This window comes from Dermacentor variabilis, chromosome 10 (genome assembly GCF_050947875.1).
Source record: "Dermacentor variabilis isolate Ectoservices chromosome 10, ASM5094787v1, whole genome shotgun sequence".
NCBI lineage: Eukaryota > Metazoa > Arthropoda > Arachnida > Ixodida > Ixodidae > Dermacentor > Dermacentor variabilis.
Genome location: NC_134577.1, coordinates 9,249,391 through 9,275,701, shown reverse-complemented (window position 1 = coordinate 9,275,701; position 26,311 = coordinate 9,249,391). Strand labels below are relative to the sequence as shown.

At 43.8% G+C, this 26,311-nt stretch overlaps 1 protein-coding gene across 2 annotated transcripts in view; it reads left to right on the top strand.

Moving 5' to 3' along the window:
* The window catches only part of LOC142559815 (protein KRI1 homolog), a 37,546-nt gene extending 12,700 nt beyond the window's left edge, over positions 1-24,846 (top strand). For both annotated transcript variants that reach the window (XM_075671486.1, XM_075671485.1), the window contains exons 7-17: positions 532-612; positions 5,765-5,983; positions 9,337-9,432; positions 10,265-10,435; positions 12,154-12,232; positions 14,678-14,811; positions 16,066-16,159; positions 18,980-19,110; positions 19,199-19,263; positions 20,518-20,616; positions 24,144-24,846. In XM_075671486.1, the coding sequence (XP_075527601.1) occupies positions 532-612; positions 5,765-5,983; positions 9,337-9,432; positions 10,265-10,435; positions 12,154-12,232; positions 14,678-14,811; positions 16,066-16,159; positions 18,980-19,110; positions 19,199-19,263; positions 20,518-20,616; positions 24,144-24,744 (1,770 nt within the window). In that variant the 3' untranslated portion in view covers positions 24,745-24,846. The remainder of the gene's footprint in view (positions 1-531; positions 613-5,764; positions 5,984-9,336; positions 9,433-10,264; positions 10,436-12,153; positions 12,233-14,677; positions 14,812-16,065; positions 16,160-18,979; positions 19,111-19,198; positions 19,264-20,517; positions 20,617-24,143) is intronic.
* The last annotated feature ends 1,465 nt before the right edge of the window (positions 24,847-26,311 follow it).

The window sequence follows — 26,311 nt, the reverse complement described above, 5'->3', positions numbered from 1 at the left end:
AGCACTAGGGAAATGCACTATATTAGAAGATGTGGCTCATTTCTTGTGTGTTGCTTTTATTCACTGAGAATGATGAATCTATCAACATCCAGCACTGAGTACATCTAGCCATGTGCAATCTTTTAGTACTGAGGTAGCCCTAAGTAAGAGCAGAGGCTTGCGTCTTCACCTTCATTTCGTGTTCCAAGCACCAGCACTATTAAGCTCACATTTAGTGCCCCTCAGCTTTGAGTTCTCAATTAGATCTCGCGTTGCAATCGGCTAGCCTCCTGGTTAGCTCAGGTGGCAGAGCAACTGCCCCCGGAAAAGTGTTGGTGCCGGTTTCGAACCCCAGATGAGGACAAATTTTTTTTTTAACTGCAGAGGTTTGTTTATGAAAAACCCGTATTTGTTTCTCTTGTAGCTTCGTACTACTGCAAGTTGGATGGATGTTAATTCTCCCTTTCACTTTCAGCAGCACCATTGTGTTCCGCACTTGCACTTTTGTTCCGTTTGTTGTGTACCTGAAGATATGTGTTAACTGTTTATTAGGCTGAAGCCGAAGAGGAATACAAGAAGTGGCTGAAAGGGGAGGTGGACAAGATTCACCAGAGAAAAGACGCTGAGAAATTGGTAAGTGCCAGTCAGTAATGCATACAGGGTGTTTCAGCGAACACTTTCAAAAATCTTGAGTTGCCTGTGGCAGGTATCGCAATTCTAGTTCATGAGCTGATCTACTCGAAGTGGCGGACAATACAAAAAAAATTGAGATGCAAAATCAACTAATTAATAAACATTCACTAATTATGTTTTTAACTAGTTACATTATGGCCCATATTGCAATTTACAAATTCTAGCCGTGGAGTTCGCAAGGCGGATCCACTTGGAACGAATTTTCACGCTGACACTGGTTTCGAGATATAAATTCCCGAACTTTGCGGAGAAACGCATGGCGTTCCAGTTAATTTATTGACAAGACGTAAGATCATGAAGGCATAGTCGAGGATAAATCTGACATGCAAAAAATAGTGTTTCTTTAGCATCTTTGGACACTGATTTGAAATTTCTGCAAATAAAAAACATTTTACTTGTCTTAGATACTGACTGCCTGATGTCTACGTTCCATTTAAGTTTTGGCATGAAGTAAACACCAACGTACTTGCACTCTGAGACGTTTTTATTGTTGTGTTTTCAACTTTGTACTGTGTTTGACATTCGAATTTTTTATTGGAAAAATGGAAGACATTACATTTCATAATATTCAGACTCATTTGCCAGCATAGACGCAATTTGCCATTTTATGAAGGTCCCTCTGCAAGATTGGTACATCTGATGGTGGATTGATTTCTCTGTAAAGAACACAATCGTCTGCACATAATTTCAAAGGGGTCTGTATGTCATCTACAATGTCATTAATATATATGTGAGGAACAATAGTGGCCCCAAATGCTGCTCTGGGCACTCCTGAATATAGGGTTATGTGTGATGAACTACACCCATTAAGAAAGAGTCACTGTTTACAACCATTTAGATAATTACAAATCCAGTTTCGGGTTTTATTACGTATGGTCAAAGACGTCAACTTAATGTTTAGTAAGTGATGAGCTACTGTGTCAAATGCTTTTTTTAAGTCAAGGAATAGTGCATCTGCATGTTTATTCTTATAAAGTTACCTATAAATTGTTGGCATTCAACGAATTGTGTGTTGCATGAGCAACAGTTAGGAAAACCATGCTGTGAGGCAGTGAAAAAGTTAATGGATTCAAGGTATTTAAATAATTGATTATACAATATGTGTTTGAAAACTTTGCAGGATACTTAAGTTAAGGGTGTAGGCTTGTAATTTTCCACCAGTTTCTTGTCTCCTGATTTAAATATTGGATTAGCATGTGCAATTTTCCAGTCTTGTGGAACCAGCCCAGCCTGTACAACATTTGAAATATTGTACAGAGATAGTTAGCAATAGTGCCGTGACATTTCTTTAGAATATAGCAGGGAATTCTGTTGGGACCCATACATTTAGAAGGGTCCAGTTCCCATAAAAGACAGTCGATACCATGTACATCAATGTTTATTTCAGGCATGCAGTGGTCAAAGGCACAGTTAGGAGAAAGTGATGTGGTCATGTCTGTCATTAGTCCCTTCGAAAACACGGGTTTAAAGTATAGATTAAACATTTCAACCTTTTCAGCATCAGTCGTTATAGTAGTGTCATTCGATTTTAGGGCGAGAACTGAAATGTTGTTGGTTCTACTTGTTCTTATGTATTTCCAGAAACCTCTAGGGTTTTTTTTTTCTTCCCAGGTCTGTGTTTAAATGAGCAAAAAATAATTCCTTCGCTTTCTTGATTCCCAGTTTTAGCATCCAATTTGCATCCTTTAAGTGTTGGCGGTAGAGTGGAGCGTTATTACAGCATTTTTCTGTAAAACCCGCAGGGGTTTTACAGAACATGTTTGTCTAGTATTCCTAATAATTTGTTGTGAAGGGGGGACCGTAAGTGCTCTGTATCGCTACTCTCGTACAGGTGCTGGAAGGTTGGAAAGTATGATACTAATTCTGCCTGTATGGTGTCAAAATTGCCTTTTTCATATAAGAATTTTCGCCGTGGTAGTTGCGCCAGTATTGGAACCACTGAAATGTTTTTGTAATGACTGCGTTGTGTTCACTGAGGCCAGGTTGCATTGAGATTTTGCTTACAATGTTGGGGTTATTACAAAGGACAAGATCTTATGTAGCCTGTTGTCTAATAGGAACAAGTACATATTGGGTTAAATTGTTTAAAATAATTAGTTTGTAAAAAATTGTATTGATTTGTGATTTGTTAGTTATTGGGCTGTCAGTAGTCCAAGTTATGCCTGAGAGATTAAAATTGCCTGCCAAGAAAAGCAGTATCGGAGAGCACTGATAAAAGGTCAGCAAGGTTTTGAATTGGGGTTTCATTACTATCGGGTGGGCGGTAGAAGGATCCGAATACTAGCTTGCACCTCTTTGAGAGGTGCACTCGACACCATACTGATTCTGCATCGTTGTTAAAATGAAGTACTTCACTAGACAAATCGTTTGCCATTAAAATAAAAACACCTCCACTGTGCCGGTGCCTTTCTTTACGGTAGGCAGCAAACCCCGGTGGGAATACTTCGCTCTTCGTGATACTCTTATCTAACCACGACTCGGTGCCTAGTACAACGTGCGGCTGCACAGTTGAAATCATTGAGGCAAAATCATCCGTCTTATTTTTGATGCTTCTGTAGTTAACTAAAAGTATGAAAAATCCTTTAGGTCCAACCACGGAGCAAGAAACATTTAGGAGTGGGAACTCTGCTGTTTGCACACACACATGCCCGCGGAGCCGTTATCGTGCTGGCGGCCTGGAAAGAAATCACCGCCGTTGAGAGTGCGCTGGAGCCGCCTGCCCGGGCGCTGCATTTGTTTTTTTTTTTTTTCGCTGCGGCTTCTACGATGCGCCGCATGGCGCCGCCACTGTATATGGCCCCGTCGGTGCATACAACAATTGTGACCTTATCTGGTCGCCCGCGCTCGCTCGCGCTAACGGGAGTTTCACCTCCTAAATGTCTTACTCCGTGGGTTCAACCAAGCCATTCATGTCAGTTCTAGGTGATTTATCACGTGCATGTCATTCTCCGTCATTCAAATGCGCAGACACTCTCAGTAGAACAGGTTGCCGCATATTGTAGTCCCATGTAGTCGCTGTTTATAATTGCCTCGTCATATTTTAGGCGTAGACAGGACTCCTTGCGTTTTTCTTTTGTGTAATTCCAGAGAAGAAGCCATTTTTCCCAGACAGAGTGCTTAAAGTCTTCAGACACACTGAGACCCTTGTCTTTAAATTTGCGTGCATTTTGTAGCACACTCCCTCATGCTTTCCAGCTCGAAAAGTTCACTACAATCGGCTAGTTTTTCCCTTCCCAGTATGCTCCCACTCTATGCGCCCTTTCAGTAAGTATGTTTATTTACCCTCAGCACCGAAGCGAGTTTTAGGTTGTCTTTGCAGATGCTTTCGATTAGTTCTTCAGATGTTTGCTGTGTTTCCTTCGGGTTGTTGTCACGGATGCTAGAAAAGACCATATTTAGTCTCCAGCTCCTGTTTTCAAGATCATCCAATCTAGCCTCAAGCTTCCACTCTGATTCCCTGACTTGTGAAATACGATTTTCAATAAGAGTGGTCTTCGCAAACACTCTGTCAATTTTCTTCTTGAAGTATGGTTGTTTGGACTAGTTGGTTAGATACAGCAATGGGGGTCATAGTGCTGGAAAACATGGACAAGAGTGAGAGAACAGGACGAGCGCTCGTCCTGTTGTGTCGCTCTTGTCAGTGTCTTCTAGCGCTATGACCCACATTGCTGTTCCTTTTCGAGTTCTATATGGTTCATTTCAGTGGCTGTTAGCGTTGTCAAAATGGTCGCCTGGTCTGCCTGCAGCTGTGCGAGTGCATGTGCGATTTTCTCAGAGCATTCAGCTTCCGCTTTTGTCATGGGACTAGGGTTTAGCTCTATGCCTATAACAATGCATATCTTTTACTGCCCCCAAGGGCACAAATCACCACAGGCATGTCTGAAATAGCTCTGAAGGCTGCCACTACACTTATTAGGCGTATCGGTGCGTGTACTGGGATAGGAGACGGTGTGTGCTCGCGTTTATAATTAAGGCATACAAACCGTGTTGCTTGACAGTCGCTTCTTCCCACTCATAGTATGCTTCACCGCAATGCTTCGGGTTTGCTTCGTAGCCATTAGTGAGGATTACAAAGGCGGAGTCGGCGCCATTGCCAACAGTGGCGAATTGTTTTAATGAAAAACATGGCACCGAACAGCAACAAGCTTGGTAGCGAACATCGCAGTAGCTAGGTCTAGCGTTGCTGCGGTGGTGGCTACGGCTGCCAGCGGATCTGCGTGCGAAAGCGCCGGTTCGAGGTGGTAAGATAATGAAAATGGCGGTGGTGATGGCTTCGATTAATGCCGTTTCGGACCTGTGGTCATGGAAAAAAGACTGGAAAATCGGACAGTGAAGGTTTTTTGCATCTGAAATTTCAGACGTTCTTATACATTGACTCTAGGGGTATGTGACGATGCTATGAAGTCGTCTGAATTACCGGGCATGTCCGAAAAATTGGCCGTCCGGAAAATTGGTCGTTGACTGTATTTATTTTCCGGAATTTCAAGTACTTCGAATAGTAAATGTTTAGTGCTAATCGAATCGAATAACAAACACTATTCGAAAAATACTCAGAAGTTCCAATCTCGAATGCTCAAATATTCCAATCGAATATGAAAAAATGCGCAAATGTGCCATCGCATAACTAAAGATGGTGCGTTATTTCAGTATGCGATTTAAATAACTTGCAACAATGTAAATACTCTTAGGTATTTAGAATATATTGAGGTCATTCACATATGGGATGCAGAATCGTTGCTTGCAATAGGTATGTTACAAGTACTTGATGTCAGATCGGGGAAACGTTTCCATGACCGTCGAGTTTGCTGCATGGTAGTGATACAATTCCTTTGAGTCAATAGTTTTGGAACTTCGAAGGCCATCAACTCAATAGCCATTGAAAAGTGCCCACGTGACTTGTGTATTACTATCACCTTTGCAGATTCAGGATCTCTGTTTTTGTGCCTGCTTTCTTCTGTGTCAAATTTCTGGCTTTGATTTCTTTTGCCTAAATGAATGTGAACCAACTCTGCAATCTTTCTGCACTCTTCCAAACCTGTATTCTGCAGTTCTTTAGAGGCTCCTGGCATGGCACTTTCTGCTGCACTTTCAGGGCTATCTGCACGACTACTGGAATAGCAGCAACTTGGACAAGGCTGAGGATTTCCTTCGTGACTACATTCTCAACAAGCGCTACCTGGAGAGGAGCAGTTTGCTGGCAGCCAAGCTCAACGATGAAGAGGATCTGAGTGCAGACGAAGCGACTCTTCAGGAACAGGAGATGTTTGAGCACAAGTTCAACTACCGCTTTGAAGAACCAGACTCTGAATTTGTGAGTGGCATGTTTTGTTCTTTTTTGGTAAATCTCATGACAAGCTTTATTGCACCACCACTGCTGTGAAGAACGCAAGTAGTAGCTGTCCTTAAAGGCCAACAGCAACGAAATTTCACTTGGGCTAACTTTACTATAAATGCCCAGCGTATACTCTCAAAGTAATTGTGGCAAAGCCACAGGGCTCGTAATTGCCTAATTTTATTATTAGCAGCTATTAAACAACGCCTATGCAGACAATGTATGCACCTGGTGGCGTAGCGGTAGTGATGTGAATATGGCGAATATTGAAGAACCGTACGCAACTGTTGGTCTGTCAGTTGTGTCTAGGCATCCAGGCGCAATGCTCGCTGGTCATTTACAAGTTGACGAGCATCTCACTCGGCGTGCAATCTTCCTGTTGCAAGAATGCTAATGCATTGCATGGCCGTTGGGTGCTAGAACACGAGCGATGGCTGTGGAGTACACAACGCTGAGTAGAGGAAGGCCGAACACATCTTTGCTGTCCAAGCTTTCAGAGTGCAAGCGTGCACCGTGGCGCAGCAGGCAAGTGTAACGCGAACAAGCCAACACAATGTAAATACGGTACTTCAAGTGACCGTTTTTCGGGTGAAATAAAGGTGCAGTGTTGATACAGCCACATTTCGTACGTTTATTTCTCCTTTCTTGTCCATTTTTGATAATTTGAAAACCCTGTTAATTCGATGATTTTTCGCGGTCCGACGGAGTTGGAATTAACAAGGTTCTACTGTATATCCACGCCTTTAGGTTAGCCAACCCAGTGCACTCTTCAAGCGGAGGCAGAACGTATCGAGGCACTGCTGTTGAATGTAGACAACCAAATTGAGAAAAGCGGCTAGACTCGGAGAATACTCTGCATTAAAAGAACATCGTGGACATGCAATGGCATTGGCACAGCACACAAAGGAGCTAGTAAAGTATACTAGCTCTGTGGCTAGCACACATGCGGGACATGTGGGGATGCACAACTCTCACGCGTCCCCTGATATGTTGTTTTTCCCACAAAGCTTCAGTCTCCTGCAGTGCGGCTTCGCCGCGTGGCCTGGGGCCGGCGCCGGTCGGCGTGGTTGAAGCGCAATACGAGAGATGGCGCGAGGGCCGGCGCTCGTCGGCACGCAACCAAAGAGCGAGCGTGACTCGCTCTTGGGTTGCGGGCCGGCAAGCACCGCGGACGTCCTGCATGCGCGCCGATCCATGCCTCTGCAAGACCGTCTCGCGTGGCCACCTTCGAACGCGCCACCATTCATGTGACCGTACACGCGAACGACCAGGCTTTGGGATCCAGCATGGGGCGAACATATTCGCTCATTATCCGGTCGCGGTGAGTCGGACTTCTAGATTTGTTGCGCGCCCATCGGCATGTTTTGTAGATAGCAACTCGGCTAGCAGAGATTGATCTATAAAAGGTGCAATAAATGCCCTTGTGATTGTTTGCAGTACTGTGTTGTCGTTCCTTTGTCCCTAGAGCATGGGTTTGAGAATCCCACAATGTTCACTGATCCATGGAAACAGTATACAAGCTAGGGAGGCAGTCAACTTGGGTGGTGGCTCTCTACAGTTTGAATACAGTAAACGCTCGCTAAATCACCAATCGTTCATTCGAAATTTCAGATAATTCGAAGTAGCCACCGCGGTCCGTCCAACAACTTATTGAAAGCAATATGTAACGCATCCCGCTAATTCACACCAAAATCCGCACTGCCACCGATAATTCTAAATACAGGCAATCGTGGATGGGGAGAGTGCTAGTGCGCTGGAGTATGGAGCCACGCAGCTTTGCTCTTTCCGTCTGCAGCCGTCTGTCGCAGCCTCGTTCTCTCTCTCTCTCTCTCTGTCTCAAGACCAAGATAAAAACGCAGACAGGGCGCTGCGTGTTCCTTTTTTATTATTATATATTGCGATAGCAATATTATAGACACTACAGGCTCTTTTCTGCCGTCGGCATGGGTGTCACTGTCACCGTGAGGTTCTGTATAAAATCCAAGGGCGATAACACCGTCGCCGCGCGCCCTACGCTGCAGTGCGAGTGAAAGCGTGCGAGGGGAGCTGACGATCGTGGGTCACTCTCGCCCGCGCGAAAGGTACGAATGTGAAGAGAAGCGCTCCGTGTTATCTCGCACGCGAGGCAGCCAATCTTGCGAGGCACCAGGGGGGCTTCTCTCCGGCTGCAACTGTGCATGTGCCGGGTGCGCACGGTCGTGCGGCCGTATCTTGAGAGCAATCTGCGTTGGGGATTTGGGGGCAGAGTATAGTTGCGTTGGCGGCTCGTAGTTTTGTGCGTGTGGTTTGTTCTTGGCGCTCACTGCGCTGAAGCGATAGACAGCACGAATGTACAGCATGTTTCAGCAAACACTTTTGAATTATCGAGATTCGATTGTATGTTAGGTACCAGTAGGAAGAGGAGAGCAGTAGTACTAATATCTCGGAATAAAGTTTTGGCTGAAAGTGCACTGAATATTTATGTTTATATTAGACGTTCTTTCATTGCGTGCTTTCTTAATCTTTGGAATCGGGGACAAATTAAGAAAGGAGAAACATCATCGAGCAGAACCCACAGTGCAGCTGGCCTCAGCTTTCAGCTCAAGGCACCCTTGAGTCTAAGTAAGGTGGAAATGTGGGCACTGTCCCGCCACCATACTGCCAGCTGGACAAGGTTTGCTCTGGGCAGGGAGTGATTGCTGTATTACTCGCAGTCACACAAGTTGCCAGCCTAATAAAGCCTGATGCTAGACAAAGGCTTAAGTCTTGGACTAAAGGCTTTTTACTGTGCAAAATAATGTATTTTTTCCTCCTCTCTTGTAGTGAAAGTTAAATGGATAGGAATATGATAAGTGTAATATTGTAGAAATTGAAAAGAAAGAAGCGGAGTTGAATTGCATACTCTAACTGAAATGAAGAAATAGCCTTGGGCAGGGTGTGCAGTATGAAGAGATTATCTTTTAAAGTAACAAAGTGATACGAAGGAGACGGAAACATAGTTGAGGGTAGCAGAAAACCATACATAATAGCAGATCCGGAAATTGATAGCATAGCTGTTAAAATAAAGCTCAGTGCCCAACACAGTTTTTGAGCCTGTCAATGCATTTGTAGTTTTTACATTCTGAGACCACCCACATGTCAGCAGGCATATCTTTGCTTCTTTTACAATCCACCATTCTGGTACACTATTGGCGAACACAAGGCCGCAGATGCAATTCCCGGCCAAAATGTCAGCTGGTAGTTAGAGTTAAGCAGGACTCCTCCATTATGGCATATTTTTAGCCCCTCAATTTAAAAGCATACAACCTAAATAAAAGTAATTTGACCGTGGGCGATCCATTCTTTTTTTGCAGATCAAGAAGTACCCCAGAACAATGCAGGATTCCATGCGACGAAAAGATGATCGCCGAAAAGTCAAAAGGCAAGAAGTGAAGGAAAGAAAACTACAGGTGAGCTGACGCTTTACCTCTCTACCGGCACCAGCTGCAGCATGCAGTTGTGAACAGCGGTAGATGCTGCTCAAGTTTCTAGAATCTGTGTTTCTTTGTTATGTACTAGCACGACAACACAACGATCCATGAAGTACCTACAAGCCCAAATTGCAACTCTGTTGAATATTGCAACACATCGTTACACTTTTTGTCGAATGACCACTTTACCAAATGGGCACTGTTACTATCATGTCATTGCTTTTGGGTATGAGGCACTCTGTGTCCAAAACCTTGCGAACATTGTCACAAATTTGACAACAAAAAGACATGTTTAATCAAATTGTTTATCACACGCAAATGGTGTTGTACATTCTCTAATTTACGTGAGCGCCAGTGATTGCCCTATAATGTAGTGCGACTTGTGTATATATATTGGACTGGCTTGGGGATCCATGAGGTCAGATTTCACAACCGATAATTGTGCTTGCTACCATCTTGCCCAATAAGAAGTCCTTAACTGTTTTCTTAGTATTTCTAATTTTTCACCGTCACTATAATGCGAAAAAATTAGTTTTAGATTGGAGGACGCTAGTGGCTTGGGTACGTAAGAACTAGTGGGGTACGCAAGAACTAGGGACCCCTACGGTGGGGTGTGTGCATGCGCAGTACCGTTGCCCCCTAGTTCTTACGTACGCCAGCCACTTGCGTCCCCTAACCTAAAGCTCTATTATTTGTAGCCGTGAATTACCGTCAAGCTACTGGAGGTGATATTGCCCTGCCACACATCTTGCCATTCGGCACTTACATATTGCAATGCATATTGCCGGTGCATTCATTTCTGTGCTTTCAGGAGAAAGAACAAAAGAAGGAAGAAATCAATCGGTTAAAGGCACTGAAGAAGAAAGAAATCCTCGAGAAACTTCAGAAGCTCAAGGAGGTCACGGGAAATGACCAGCTTGGCTTTGCGGATGCCGATATTGAGGGAGACTTTGACCCTCAGGAGTACGACCGACGCATGAATGTAAGTACATATAGTGACAGTATTGACAACGCAATGAGCGGTATGGAGATTTGTGCTTTTGACATTGGTCAGTAGCATGTTATGCAGCTTTATGTCCATTAGGAAGGTGGGCGCTTATTAGCAAGGGTGGAACTCCTGACCCAATTGCGCCATTTTGATACAAACACTTCCGATTCCTGCCCCACGCTGCACCAGAATGACTTCAGCATCTGCACTCCAGCTGTGGCCATGAACAGCGAGCAGATTCGTTCTCGGAAAAAGGGTGCGCAATTCACATTTTACACACCACAAAATGACATCTCCCACGCAATTTCTTGTAATTTTTGCACATGTAGCACTAGACTTTTCAGCGCTTCTGGCAAGTGGCTGGCACGTGCATGGCCTTTCCCTGCTGTCGTTGCTGCTGTGGGAATGGCCAGGGTGGCTGTATTTAGTGGTGTAGCACTCCCCAGCTGAAGTGCAAAAGAATGAAAAGTAGACAGGGCTCTGCGAGTGTTCTAGAACCTTTTTAACTCTTTTTTCCCTTACTTCCTGTGCTTCATTATCTTGTTGCCACTGTGGCCTCTGGTTCTGCCCTTGTATTGTTGGCATGAATAGAAACACGTGCCATAATGAATGCCTTTTATGTGTAATTGCAGTCGACCGTTTTTTGGGGCATTCTTGATAATTCGAACACCTTTGCAGAACCGCCACTACCTCATTGAGTGAGTGCATAAGATCATCTGGAATTTCGGACGCAAAACTTTTTGCCGTTTGATTTTTCTGACTTTTTCACTGTGACTGCAGGTCTGAAACGGCATTAGTCAGAGCCACTGCCATTTGGATTATACTGTCAAAGCCTCGAACTGGTGCTTTTGCACACCGATTCGCTAATAGCAAACGCCGTGGGAATGCTAGGCCTAGCTGCTTCAGACGTTTGCTGCCAAGCTTCTCACTGTTCGGTGCCATTATATTCATTGAAAGAATTTGCCACTGTCAGAGAGGGCACCGACTCCACCTTTTTATTCCTGACCAATGGTTTCGAAGCGCAGAAAGCATGCCACTTTGCATATTGTTGATTTCAGAAATTGAGCTTTGCCGCAATACAATGTTGTTACGTGGTCAAGCGTAAGCAATGTATTGCGGTGAAGCGTAACAAGAGTGTAGAGGGGCAAGTGTCACGGGACATGGTGTGTATTCATTAATTGTACTAGCCGGAACCTGCCATCCTTTGTCGAAGTAGAAGCTACTGTACACCTAATAAACCTACTGGCAGGCCTTCAGAGCTATTTTGGGCGTGCCTGTAACGATTTCAGCTTTTGGGGCAGTAAAGCGCATGCGTTTATTTTTTCGGATGTTCGAATCCTTGAGATGTTCAGGAGATGTTAGGAAATTTCTGGCAATATTCATGAGCAATTGTTCGGGTTTGACACCTTGATTTGCGGACTATGACAGACATCAAAGATGAAGGCTTATGAATAATTTTGACCAGTTACAGTTCTACAGTAAGCCAGGGGCCAGAACACATCTTGCTTAAGTGAAGTGTCACATCACAAAAGAGAAAGTATCTTTTGAAGTGATCTGTCAAGGTTACAGTGTGGCACATTTGAGAAAGGGTCACTACTTCATGTCTATTCAACCAAGAGGATTGCATGCCACAGTGCAAATCAAATGGGGACAAAGGATTTTTTAGTCATGAAGAAGTGTTTAAGGAAGTGTTTTCTCCTTCTTGTGTCCAGACAATATTTAACAGTGAGTACTACGAGCAAGATGCTGAGGAGTTGAAGCCAGAAGACCCCTTGGATGAGGAATTGGGATGTGAGTGAGCCAGCTACATTGCATTGGCGTGAATGTTGACAATACTCAAGTTCATCATGTCTGCTTGCATTTGCACTTGCTCTCGAGGTAAAGTGCTGGTTTTACACGTAAATCATGTACAGTAAAACAGTGTTAAATTGTACCCACTTAAACAGTAGTTTTGTTTTTAAAGCAGTAAAGTCAAATCCCCGACTCAGCAGCCCTTGAGCATAATGCGTTTTGTATCCGCATAAACCTTACCACCTTATTGCATACGCATCAGTTAACACATAGTGTTAAATCACAGCGGTACGGCGGCCCGGCAGAACAACGAGCCTCAGAGATCAAAATGGCCTCTAAGTGCAAACGCAGAGGGCGCTTGGAAGGATGAAGCCACATCAACATCTTTTTGGCGCTGTGCCCGAGTTGGAAAGTGTTGTGGCACGTGTTGGGGCACGTGTTGTGGCATCCTGCAAGCTAGGGCAAAAAAAACTGTGTGCTCAGCATAGCAGAAAAATTGGACATTGTTTGTGCTATTGAACGTGGCACGAAGAAGTCTGTGCTGGCATGCGAGAGGGATCTTCCGTTGACTACGGTGGGTGGCATTTGGAATGTGAAGAAGTTGCTCGGCAGTGCTGCTGCGACCACGAAAATACGTTGGCTGTGAGGTTAAACTTTTCGAGGTTCAACTTTTCGCCATTGTTGCCTCTGTTATTGCTGAAGTGTCACCTAACGACAGTGACGAGGACAAAATGGAAAGCAAAAGTATTGGTGGTTCAGGCCCGACAGTGGCAGATGCTGCGCATTATGTCAGCATCATGCAGGTGTTTGCTGCAAAGAGGGGACGGACGGAAATGCTGGCTCGTAGCTCAAGCGAGTTTGAGGCTGCCATCGTCGCTGCTAGCCTTCCGTGGCAGCAAAGGAAAATAAGATTTTTGTTGCACGAAGTGAATAAATATGCAAAGCCTGCAAAACTAGCTTCACTCGAGATAGTTCAAGTGTTAAATGTTGCCGGCCACAATTCTAAGCCGACCCTCAAAAGTCCAAAGCCAGCAAAAGAATAAAAAAAACTTACCTCGAATGTAGGTCGAACAAAAAAGCGAAGACAGCATTCACAAAATGAAAACAGCATTTATTGCACAATGAACATGCCGAGCTCATTCTACGTCATCATTGCTGCTAGCCTCGCCGCTACCTTCCCTATTTATTCATTATTCCTAAATTTCAGCTCAGCATCCATTCCTAATTATTAAGGAAAGTCATTGTGTGTACCTTTAGCTCTTATGCCTTTGTGATGACTGTCACTGCATTGGATTCCTGTTTTTGTTTGGCCATGTGGTGCTGAGGTATTATTATACCTGCATGTACAATCTGTACGCCCACCTGCTATGGTCTCGGAGAGAGACTGGCAGTTCTGAAATAAATTACTGTCATCTTCAAACAGTGCACTACCTTCGAACAGTAAATGCCATCCTTGTTGCAACACATGCAAAATGCATCTCCCATTGCATCTCCTCCAATGACGGACGTCTTCCTCATTGGTGCCGAATTCCCGCCCGGCTTGAACGTTTGACGATGCCTCTGCACCTAGCACAACTTCTCATTTGAAAGCACCACTATCGCCTGTTTTGTGCCATTACGATAACACCACACCACACGTTAATAACATGGACCAAAAAAACCAGCTCCGATATGACACAGGTCAAAATGGCAACGTCGCTCGTGTACTTCAGTTGACTACTGGTGCGGCTAGTAGCAGCTGCAATACTGACTTTCTAGATGGTGCTAGCTATGTGCCGTATTTATCAGTTTCAATTAAAAACTGGTGCGTACTTTAAAAACCTTAAATACAAGCCGACCCCAAAGGTTGGTATAGGATTATTAAAAAATATATATATCAGTCTAGATTAAAATAAATATGGGGTTTGGAAATATAAAACAGCGTAACAAGACAGGAAACCAGACAAAAAAAAAACAAGAAAAAACAGCACTGTTTTTCTTCATGTGCTGTCCTGTCTTGTTGCACTGTTCTATAATTGCAAGTAGATCAGGAAGGACCTGCAGTGTATACCTACGGGCAATTCTGAATTGTGTAATCTCTTGCCACTTTCTGAATTAAAACTTCTGTGGTGAGTGTGCATCTCTGGATACAGTGCACTGCAAAAAAATATATTAAAGCAATCGCAATGCAAAAATTCATCGAACATATGATGAAATGCAAAGCATGTCCAATTGCACATACAATAGCATGTGCTTTGACCTTGCATGAATCCTCAAATTTTTATTGTCGAATGGATAAACATTAAGCTGCCCTCAAGTTCTCACGGGGAGCTCATCTATTGAGGGCAACACATGCTGCATGTTTGGCAAGAAAAATGATTTCAGTCGAAGGCTTCTCTAAAATTAGTTTACATCAAGGTACTCTCACAGCGTCGTGTTGACCTGTTGAATTGTGGTGTGCTGCAGTGGAAGACTGGGACCAGTGGCAAGGGTGTGAAGGCGAGGAGGGTAACGAGGAAGGTGGTGAAAACGAAGACTGGACAGAAAACTGTGAATACGACTATCCTGGCTATGAAGGTGGCACTGGAGAAGATGAAAATGTGAGTCTTTATTTATCTCCTACTTCTGTTGTCTTTTTTGTAGAAAGAAGCCCCGTGTGGACATATGTTTCCAGTGCATTGTTAGAGCAGTGTGTTCACATTATTGTCACGTTGTAGTGACTGAAGAACCAGACAGTGCCAAAAGTGTGAGTCACAAATATAATTCTTCTTTTGGCGAACTTGTGCCCAGTAAAACATGTTGCACTCTAAACAAAGATAGCGGCGATCACAATCCTGGGTCGTCAAAATCTTATCTATGGGTCCAGTGCATTGGCTGATTATAACATGGCTCATTGTAGTAAGTTCGAGTGCATTCGTGGGTGCTCGCGTATGTCATAGAATGTACACTATTATTCGCTTTGCACATGCAATCTGATTAGACGAGATAGTTTTGCTATAGAGTAACCATTAATATTAGGGAAAGTTCTGATACATGAAGTTATGTATTGCACTAAGTGATAACTTTGTAACAGTGGTTTGGTGGTGAAAAATAGTAACCGGGAAAAGGTAAACACTGTACATGTGTCGGTAAACTAAAGAAGAAAACTTGCAGGATGCATCTTGGATACATCAGTATTGCATTGGGGATTGGGCCGTAGACATGGGAAATATGGAGTGCTGCCACTTTTTACCTCTTCCCCACTGCATATCCGTGGTGCCAAAGTGTTTGTTAAAGAAGCCAGGGGAGAATGAAGCATTGACAGCAGGTTGCATGCTTGTTATCAAGGCCTAAATTTCAATCTGCCAGGGTTGTTACATTGTGCACGATAATATTTTGTTAGAGCTCATGATTGGGATATGACATTGCTGGCTCAGTGCTAGATTTAGAGGCGCCAGTTGAACATTGCTCTTAGGGGAAACTGTGCCTCTGTTTTTATTGCAAGGCTGCATCATTGTAAGCTTGGCATTTAGAGTAGTTTGAACATAAGTATAAGCCCAGGTAAGTTGTCACTGATGACTCCTGAAATCTGTAGCAGGCAGCAAAAGTACTGTTAATTTGCAGCAGAGAAATTAAATTTAATAAACATGTTAATTACCATGTGCGAGCTGGTAATTACCACCGTGGCCTATAAATTACATGCCCTGTTTAATTCAAATCAAATGTTTTGTAAATCATATGAGTGTGAACTATGATATAGCAGTGAAAGCTGTTTTGTTGGTGCTTTGAGCTAAAGTGCATAATTGAGTGCTTAGTAGGTCTTAGCTCCCTATATAGAATGTTATTCACTTTCCTTCATTTTATAATTATTTCAGGATTCTGAATTGATGGGTGAAAAGAAAGGCAAGCGTCGAAAGAAGTCTCATTTTGCCAAGGTTGTGAGCAGGAAAAAGCCAGTGTTTGATCCATGTAAGCAGTCTCAATGTTGCTGCAACACTTTGCGAGGGATGCTATGCATTGTCGTGTACAAGTCAACTCTGAATAGTATAAGACTTCAATGCCCTCCCATAATTTTTTTTAGAAAGCATGCAGAAAGACAAAAGGACGCTATTGAAGTGCAAGTCATGAGTGACAAAATTATTTCTTGTCAAAGGTGCATGCCGTGCTGCAACCTGTTGCAGGAATATACAGTAGAACCTCGTTCATACATTTTGGAAAAAATTGAGAGAAAAAAAAATGTGCTAACCGGGACAACTTGTGATCCAAAATAACTAAAAAAATTTGACAGACTGAACTTTTGTTAGTATCTACGTAATGTGAAATGTTGTGCAGATCAATGCAGCACGAGGCACCAATGCGTCTCGAGCCGGTGGTGCTCCGGCGGCCCGAGACGCTTTGTTTTTCTATTGCATCGTGTTTTAAGAAGCTGACCGAAAACCGAAACGAAATCGAGCTGGTGGGTGATGCCAGATGCCACTGAAGTGAAACGTGATGTCCACATCGCGCTGCCTGTAGGCAGGGAACGGCGGTGTGTTTGGATTATTGCCTACTAAAAGCATGCAGTACACTATACCTACACTTCACCTATCTGTAAAACAGATAGGTGAAGACGTATATCGCAGTAGGTTTGGCAGTGATATCTGTACATGCGGCATGCGACAACCCAGGCGGAGATTTGTTGGTACCAGAATAAGAAACCGAGCGTGCCGCCGTTTTTACATGAGACGGGCGGCTATACACTGTTCTTGATGGCACGTGCCTAGTGTCTTTTCTTGTTCACATGGGATCTAGCGGCCAGAAAACGTATCGTATTTGCTAGAATTTAACGCACCCTCGATTGTAATGTGCACCCGTTTTCTGAGACCAATAAAACAAGGAAAAAGAAACGCACTCGATTGTAACGCGCACCCGTTTTCCGTGACCTTAAAGAAAAGTCGTTTACAGTACCACGCACCTCATTCTTTCATACAGAAGTGCAACTTTCTCTCATTTGGAAAAATCAGATTTACTCCAAATGCACTAAAGTTGTGATAAATAAAAATTGCAGTTTTGCCCAAAAGGCAAAGCATCGATTACGATACCAAATTAGTAGACAGCTATACGAAAAGTAAGGATAGTAGTTTTAATGACCGTATAAACTTTTAAACATTCGCTTACTAACTAAATTAACAAGCATGGCATCATGTGTGCACAAGCAAACATGAACACGTCTCGCTCAATGACCGCGAAAACTCTATCGAAATGTGGGAGTGAGGAAGTGAGGTAGCAGGAGCGAGAAAATTCAATGTGAACTAAGTGACGAGAACACAGCGCAGTGCACCTAGATTTGTAGACTCTTGTCTCCATCGCAGATTGCTTTCAAGATAGGGGCTGCACGGCCCCACTGTATGTAGCAGCCACCGGTGTAGAATGCCTCTCCTGTTTGCGCCAGTCCCGCACGGAAGTTTCGGGAACCCCGAACGCTTGTGATGCGGCCCGATTTCCGTTCGTCTCCGCACACGTGATCGTTTTCCTTTTTATTGCGGCATCATGATGAGCTCGGCATGTCTTTGCAGTCGGCACTTTCATGCTGATAGAGCAAAAGAAAATGGAATGATGACAGTGCACTAACCTAAGCCAATGGAAGCATTGCCTAAGCAGACATACTGCAGCACATGGAGGAAGCTGCGACAGGTAGGCTCGAAGGTAGGCAGGTGTTCTCGGTTGTGAAAGTTGGTGCTGGAAGAACGTATGTAATGGGGATGTATCTATGAGGTTCTATTGTGCGTGTTCTGGTGTACTTTGTCACTCCCAGTGGTATTGGAGCTATCTGTCATTGCTACTAGAGCTGTCCTCTTGACTTCTTTCCTACTACAGCTGCATCAACATGGATCGCTGATATCTATGTCTGTCATTTTTGCAAAAATATGTTTTGGACTTCATAGCTTTCCAAGAGGCAGCTTCTGTACCACGACGTAGTTGTCCACTTGCTGCCTTTTGTTTCAGTGACGCCAAGCTCGTCAAATCATTTTGATTGCTAGACACACCTGACACTTTCACACCACAGCAGACATTGTGAGTGACTGATCACCTTTAAAAGATTGTGACTCCTACATCTTTTGCTTGAAAAATCGACTGAGAACTGGCTCCATGGACAACCTTGAGCCAATGTGAACACCGACCTATACATTCGTTACACTACGAGACAGTGAAGGCACTCATGAAATTTTTACATTCGAGTGGCCTATTGGAGAGACTAATTCTCATGGATGTTCACGACCTTCCCTAGCTTCTTTTTTTTTTTCATTTCTTTGCCTTTTCTCTTCACTGTTCTTTAAGTCTTTTATTTACCCTACCCCAAGTGCATGGTAGAAAACCAGAATCTTATCCAGTTAACCTCCCTGCCTTTCGCATCCCATTTATCTCTCTCTCTCTTGAGCCAATGTCAAAACCTAAACTGTGGCAGGACACAAAGTCAATTCTGCATGAGTACCACCATGCATGCGAAGGATGTATATGTTCTACATACTATGTATATAATATTTGTTGCACTGAATCTAGTTCAGCTGTGCTTGTTGAAATTTTTGAAAAGGAAAAAAAAAATAAAAAGAAGTAAGGAAGACCGTTGATAGTGTGGTACATGCTACACGCTCCAATGAGTTCAAACATAATTTGTCCTTTCTCACCCTTCCTTTGAATACTGGTCCTTTGATCCGATTGATGGAGTGCTTTTGTTAGATTGTAGCTTTGCTTAATGTTGACTGAAATGAACTAGGCACTCAAAATAACTTTCGTTTTCCTTCATTGCAGCCAGCAAGTCATTTGAGGAATACTTTGACGAGTACTACAAGTTGGACTTTGAGGACATCGTTGGTGGAATGCCGACTCGTTTTCGGTACCGCTCTGTTGTCCCTAATGATTTTGGCTTGACTACAGAAGAGGTACAAACATTCATTGCTTTCCTGACTTCCTGGCCCGTCATGTTTTGGTGTAGCTCTTGCTAAAGTGCAATGAAATGCTTTGTTGCAGATTCTTTCGGCAAAAGACAAGGAGCTGAATCGATGGTGTTCTGTGAAGAAGACCTGCCAGCACAGGTGAGGTCCAGGCATTCCTGACATGAGTGACATTATTGGTGCTGGTGTTCCTGCTGAAGAGTTACAAATAGGGAATTCCGATTTTTGCTTATAATCTCTGGATTTGCGTGTGCATCATGCACATCTTAACCTTAGCTTAAAGCCCAAACACCATTCCTTATATGGAGAATTAAAACAACCCGTGCACCAGTATTTCTCAGCCAGGGTTGGCCACTCAATATTACATATGACAGGAAATTAATATAATTGGAGGTAAAAATTTCATTACATAAGGCCCATGAGCTTCTGAGCATAGCTGTGTTCCAATACTCACCTTGCACAACTAAGCAGACAGTCGCCATGTAAAATCTCATTCCAATTCTGATGAAAATGTGAAAGAATATATCTTCCTGCAGAATGCATCAGAGTAAAAACTGATGCAGGCTACTTTCCTGTCCAAGCAAGATGGTAGCAGAGCAAGATGCTTGGAAACTCAATGGGGAGGTTGTTTGCACACAATACAATGTAGTCACGCTTTCCTATGCACTTAATTTAAGTCACGTAGTGTTTTTCATAGGTTTGCAGATGTAGATAATGTGCGTTTTTCTCGAAATTTTCTTGTTGCCGCCAGATGGCATCTCATCGCGTAGGAGTCTTCCGGATGGTTCAAGACATGTTCCATAACTTGGGCTCGAAGCTGCCTTCTGCATAGAGTTAACATAACTTAGCTGCATCCTTAGCTGTCTACGTAAACTGTCTCTGATGCTGGCCAAAGTTGGAACACACCCCACAACATATGCTCCATGATCACAGCAGCAGTTAGGGCTAGCTGCTGTGTCATAGCTTGAAATTTAGTCTTGTCACTTGCAAAGTTAATTTGAAACTTATGACACGCTGTTTTTGAACAAAAATTCACTTGAACCCTCACAAAGCTGATCTTTATCTGTGCTGTCCATACTGTTTGTTTTCTGTCACTTTGAAGCTCTTGATACTTCCCCCACAATGCAGCTAAACAATATGCCACATCACTGCCAATTCCATTGAAGAGTTCTGTATTTATGCAGTGTGATATGGTGTAATGTGTTGGTGACGATGATGTCATCATCCACAGGGCAGCAACTAGTGTCATCTAGTAGCAGCTTGTGGAAATGAACCAGCATGTCAGTGTGCTGTCCTTGTTGCTGAACATGGCACCCTGTAATACTAACAAGGTAGCTTAACAGTGTGAGTAAATAGCCATTTCTCTAAAGTAATCAGTTTATTCTTTCTGGCTAGGACTGAAAATGAAGAGATGCAGGATCTACACACATTCCAGAGGCGAGCCACCAACGATGCACTGAAGCGAAAGATCTTCCCCAGCTTGTACACAGAACCGTGAGTACAGTGTTGCTGAAACAGTTTGTCCTTGCTCTTTGAATAACTTGAGGTAAAGCCACCTGCAATGAAATTTTGTGCAGTGTAAGAATCCCCATTTTGTATGCCATTACCGTTCACTAGAATTAATGCATCACCTAGAATGCGCGGCTCCTCAGCTTGAACTTTAAATGTTAGGTGGCACCCGTAACTGTTCGCAGCGCACTGAAAAAGCTGAGGTGACGAGCTGGGTCTTTTGTTATAGCCACTAACCACCGGGTTCATGCATTGCCTGCTAAAGTGTTGTTTAGAGGCTGCTAATCAGATAATTGTACAGATACTAGCACTGCAGCTTTTTACTTCAGTGGTATATACAGTAGAACCAGTGGCGTAGCCAAAAATTTTGTTCCGGGGGTGGGGGAGGCTCACGTTGGAGCTCGGCCTCCTTCTTATAGAATTTGTCGAGGGTTGAAACATCTAAATAATACCTGCAGTGCCATTGCCACAGATGATGCAAACGAATTCTTGAACGCTACATTCTTTCAAGACAAGTAAGATATGTATTTTTCATAAAAGAATATACTCGTGTGTCCCAAAACTTGTGCCCGAAATAACTGATATCAATGCTTCCATGTTTTTTGTCTATTTAAAGTAAACAAAATATCACATGAATTTTAGAACTATATCAGTTCGAAACCAGCAAAGCAGTGCATGCCGCTGATATGAAAAATTTAAAGGCCATGTAAAGTTCACAACAGATATTTTAATGAAGCTTTGTCATTCAGGAACCTTGTTTACATTTTTGTACATATGCAACAGCAAGGAAAAAATCTTAGTGACACTGTCTTGTTCCAATGTATTGTGTAGGAGCAGCTGTCACCGGTCGTGTATTGTAATTGCTCTGAAATTCTACTCGCAACAGAGAGCACATATAAAAAGCAGCAGGTCTGCAAAATATACAAGAACAAGTCAAATGAAAGTGAGCCAATACAAATATATGACAAACGGGGTATTCTTTAAAATATCGTCTCCATGAGCGTTTTTACATTTGTGCCACTGACTAGCGAGTCGTGCGATTCCCATCTCATAAAATTCCTTGGGTTGCTGCTTCAAAAAGTCTGTAACTGACTCTTTCACGTCATCGTCCGACATGAATCTGGTTGCCTTGAGCTGTTTTTTCAATTGCCCAAAGTGTGGAAGTTGCAAGGCGACAGGTCTGGTCTGAATGGCGGATGTTGCAGCGTTCCTCACTAGAACATTGCAAGTTTTTTATTGACAACATCAGCGACCGGGGGGGGGGGGGGGGGGGACGAGCATCGTCGTGGAGCAAGATGACCCCATTCGTCAATTTTCTACCTCGTTTGTTCTTGATTGCGATATGCAGCCAATCTAGCATTTCACAATATCGGAAACGATTGATAGTCTCTCCAGGTGTATCAAATTCGATCAGTAATGACTCCTGGCAATCGAAAAAGACAAGTCAACAGCACCTTACCAGCAGAAATGATGGCCTTTGCATTCTTTGTTGGTGGTGAGTCCGGATGTTTCCACTTTAAGCTTTGCTGTCATGTTTCAGGCTTGTAGTAGTGACACCACGATTCGACACCAGTCACAATTGCAGACAAGAAGTCGTCACCCTCATTGTGATACCGGATCAAATGAGCCAAGGTAGCGCCGAACCTCTCTGTCTTCTGCGGTGGTTCAAAATCTTGGGCATTCATTGCGCACACAAGAGCCGCTAACTGAGATGTTCATGAATTATGGTGTGAACTGAACCATGACTGATGCTCACATGCTCTGCCAGCTCATCGAAGCTTACCCTCCGTTCTAGTCTAATCAGCTCATGTACCTTTGCGATTTTGTCGGGGGCGATTGCACAATGGCTTTGACCCGGTCTTGGATCGTCTTTGCAACTTTCACGTCCTTCGTTGAGCCGTTTGCTCCAACGCTTCACAGTGGTCAATGAAATGCAATGTTCACCGTACACAGAAGCCATACAACGACTAATTTCTTTTTTGGGGAAACAATTTCAGCTGTCAAAAACCTCGCGACACCGCGTTCAACTTTTGGAGCGTTCATTATGTCGCGCAACCACATTCAACCCAGTGCATGAGAGCATTAAAGAACATTTATCCTCACACCTGCGTGTCACTTTCGTAAATCGGAGATGCCTGTCTGCTACGCACATGACTCGCAGATAATGGACCGAGCCATTATTGCGCGGGGTGTGTTGGTTCACTTTCATTTGACTCGCCCTCATGCATTAGAAATGCGAAGATACAATGGAATATACAATGTGAAGGTACAGCTTAATAAAGGGCAAGAAAGTGTCTCTGGAAACAAAGTTCACTGCACGTATACACAAAACCTCGCAACAAGATATTTAAATATATGTATAAGTTTCCAATAAATCTACATATCTGAGAAAAAGTCACTGTATAATGCATCAGACAAGGCAAATAAACATGTTGCGCAATCATGGATTCACAGATCACAAAATCCTAAGCCCCCTCCCCCCTCCCTCCGCTGCCTCTGATCTATCGTGCACGACGGAAGGCTTCCTCCCCACTTTCCTTCCTTGCGCACAGCCACTATTGTTGGCTCACCCATGCCACCACCACTCTCCTACGCTTTCACTCACACATATAGCATGCGGCGCATAGTCACAATGTTGTCACCCTTGGACTTCGTACGGAATTTGATGGCGACGGCAGGAATGCGCCTGGAGTGTCCATATAATTGCTATCGGAATGTAATAAGAGTATCCGGCAAGTGATGTGTCCCGTGGCCGAATACTTTCCTTTCTGCAGAAGAAGAATCAGTAAAAAATCGAACTTATAACTCTTATAGTTATAACATGGAGGTATGCACATGGAGGATGCTACAGTAGCTCGGCTAGAAGTGCGTACGAGGTGGCCGTTTTTCGAATGCCGAGGTGGTATGGTAACGCGGATTTAGGGTCGTACTCGATTCTAACGCGCATGCAATTTTGGGACCCGTTTTATCAGAAAGAAGGTGCACGTTAGATTTGAGTAAATATGGTAATTACCTTGCATGCTACTGCTAGACCATGCTAGAGAACCAGATTTCATGATGGTGGTATAAACATTAAAAACTGGGAGCCTTTCTTTTTTGCTTGTGATGGTGCTCGCGGTGCCATCCAATGGCAGGTTCAAGCTCTACACGCGGCCTGCACCACAGCTTTGCTTTCTCCTGCATGTTCCTGTGCACTGTCGCATGTTACGCTTACAGCATACAAAATGCCAGGTTCTGATGGTTCACAGAATTGTCATCCGAATTCCTTTCTGGATTTTACTCATGAATGCTTTCCGACTAGGTCATGGCTTTTAGATATGTTCTAGGAGCCTGCGGATTTTTTTATACTGCTGCAGCATAAAACCCTCATAAAAATTTGTGATTTAGCAATGTTTTTGGCTAGATGTGCAATATTTTTTTAAGGGGAGGTTTGACATTTGTGATGGTAATGCATACTGTGCATTGTATATTGTGCAATGATCATGCTTTAAGGCAAGATTATTGTCTTTCAGTGCTGAGACAAGTGAAACAAAACTGTTGGAGGAACCGAGCAAGAAGAGGAGACGAAAGAAGAAGAAATCTGTGCTCCTCCATGAAAGTGCTGCAAGTGCAGAGCATGTGAAACCCTCAGGCACTACGTCGGCAGCAGTTACTCATGATGCTTCCAATTCTGACGTGACTGCAGCAAGGAAAAGGAATCGCAAGAGGAAGACATCTACTCAGACTGAATCTTCCTCAGTTAGCAACAATGACTCTCAGCATGCAAACATTGCTGTTAATGATGATGCTTCTGAACTTTCAAAGAAATTCAAGTCTAACGACCAGAATTCATCTGCTGAGCTCAGCCAAGGCTCCGTAACATATAAGAAGTTGAATATTGGAGACATAGCAAGCAAGGATAGAAGTAGACAAATGACAGCTAACCCTGACATGTCTGCAAGCAAAAAGAAAAGGAAAAAGAAGCCAAAGGGTACAAAACAGTCAATGCCACTTCAGCAAAACACCCAAGTTCCAGCCCTGAAAGTTTCGGACAGCAGGCTTAAAGCCTATGGCCTGAACCCCAAGAAGCTGAAAAAGCAGTTGATATATGGCAAGAGAAAGGACACTTCTTGATGCAGCCCTTTGGGGAAGAATCATGTGACAGCCTTTATGTTGAGAAGCAATGCCAGAGGACATGATTTTAATGTTCGTTATAAAACCTGTAAATACCTCCAACAGCTGTCTAGTTTCTTGTTGTTGTTGGGAGTCTTTGTTTTTCTTGATTTATGACCATCATGACATCATAAATAAACTTCCCTTTAGGAAGTAGGTGTAGTAATGGGATTCATCACATGAATGTATGGTCCTGAAGATGTTGCCTTTGTACAATACAAGGCCCTCTACAATATCCGATGCTTCTGACCTACCACCTCAATATTTGTTTGTTATATGGAGTGGATTTTTTCGTTAAGTAATCTTTTAGTGTATTAATATTTTGTTTGAAAAATATACACATAAGACGAAAGGGAAAGCGAGGAGCAGGCTGGCAGCTGCCACAGCAAGGGGCACAACACCTGCATACTCGTGAGCAAGTGGTCACAAGATGTAATTTTGAAGCCCAGAAGAGTTTCTTGTCATTCTTATCTTGTTTAGTCTGACATGACAGATTTGCGTGCACCTCTGCTGGCCTTTTGGGACGTTCATTTGTTCTCTTAATCGACAAGGCCTACAGGAGCGTTTTCCTTCACTTTCCTCTTGAGCACACTGTACTGTGGCCTGTATAAAGACTGTAGATTGTTTTAAAACTTTCAAGGCCATTTTGAAAAACAAGATTTTAGGGCGCTTAAAAGACACAGAGTGCTCGTGTGTCTGTGTGTTTTTCTTGTGTGTCTTTCGGGTGCCTCAGAATCATGTTTTCGAAACGGCACCAACTTGCCCAAGAAGTTTTATTAAAGGCTTCATAGCAAATTTTTGTTATACAGTGGAAGTTGTTATGTGTCCTCTAGGGAGAGTTCTGCCGCAAACATTTTTCAAATCGGCTCATTGATAGCCGAGATAAAAGTATTTCTGTACCGCAAACCCGTGATTTCAGCAGGCGGGCTCCGCTGCAGAGCGAGACTCTCTCTCCACTCGCCCCGTCTAGCCTCCGCGGGCGGAATTCCTTTCCTGCGTTCTCCCATACAGGACCTCGAGGATCGCGTGACGCATACGTCACGGGCCCCGCAATCATTTTTTTTCTTGCTTTTTTTCTTCTTTTTTTGCCCACGTTGCGCGCGAGTTATTGTGATGTCTCGTTTCGCGCAGCGCACGCTTTTGCGCGCTGTGCACAAGCACACATGACTAGCGTCAGTGCTGCACGAATACTGAGGCAGAACAAGCGGATCGCAGAGCGTGATCACGCGCTGGAACAGGGTAGAAAATGGCAGTTTCTGTACCTGCACACGCAGTGGCGTAGCTAGGTCGTCTGGCAACCGGGGCCGATAGCTCTTGTGTCACCCCCCCCCCCCCCCGGGTGTAGTCGAGGAAGGCGAGCATATCGACAATTTCCGGGTGTATTCAGACGTATATGACACCCCCCCCCCCTTCTCTGGCCCCTTGCACCCGGGGCCCACGGCCCCCCGGCCCCCCCTGTTGCTACGCCACTGTGCACACGTCACTGCACGACCGCGGGAACAAGCAGACGAAGCGGAAGTACATCTCT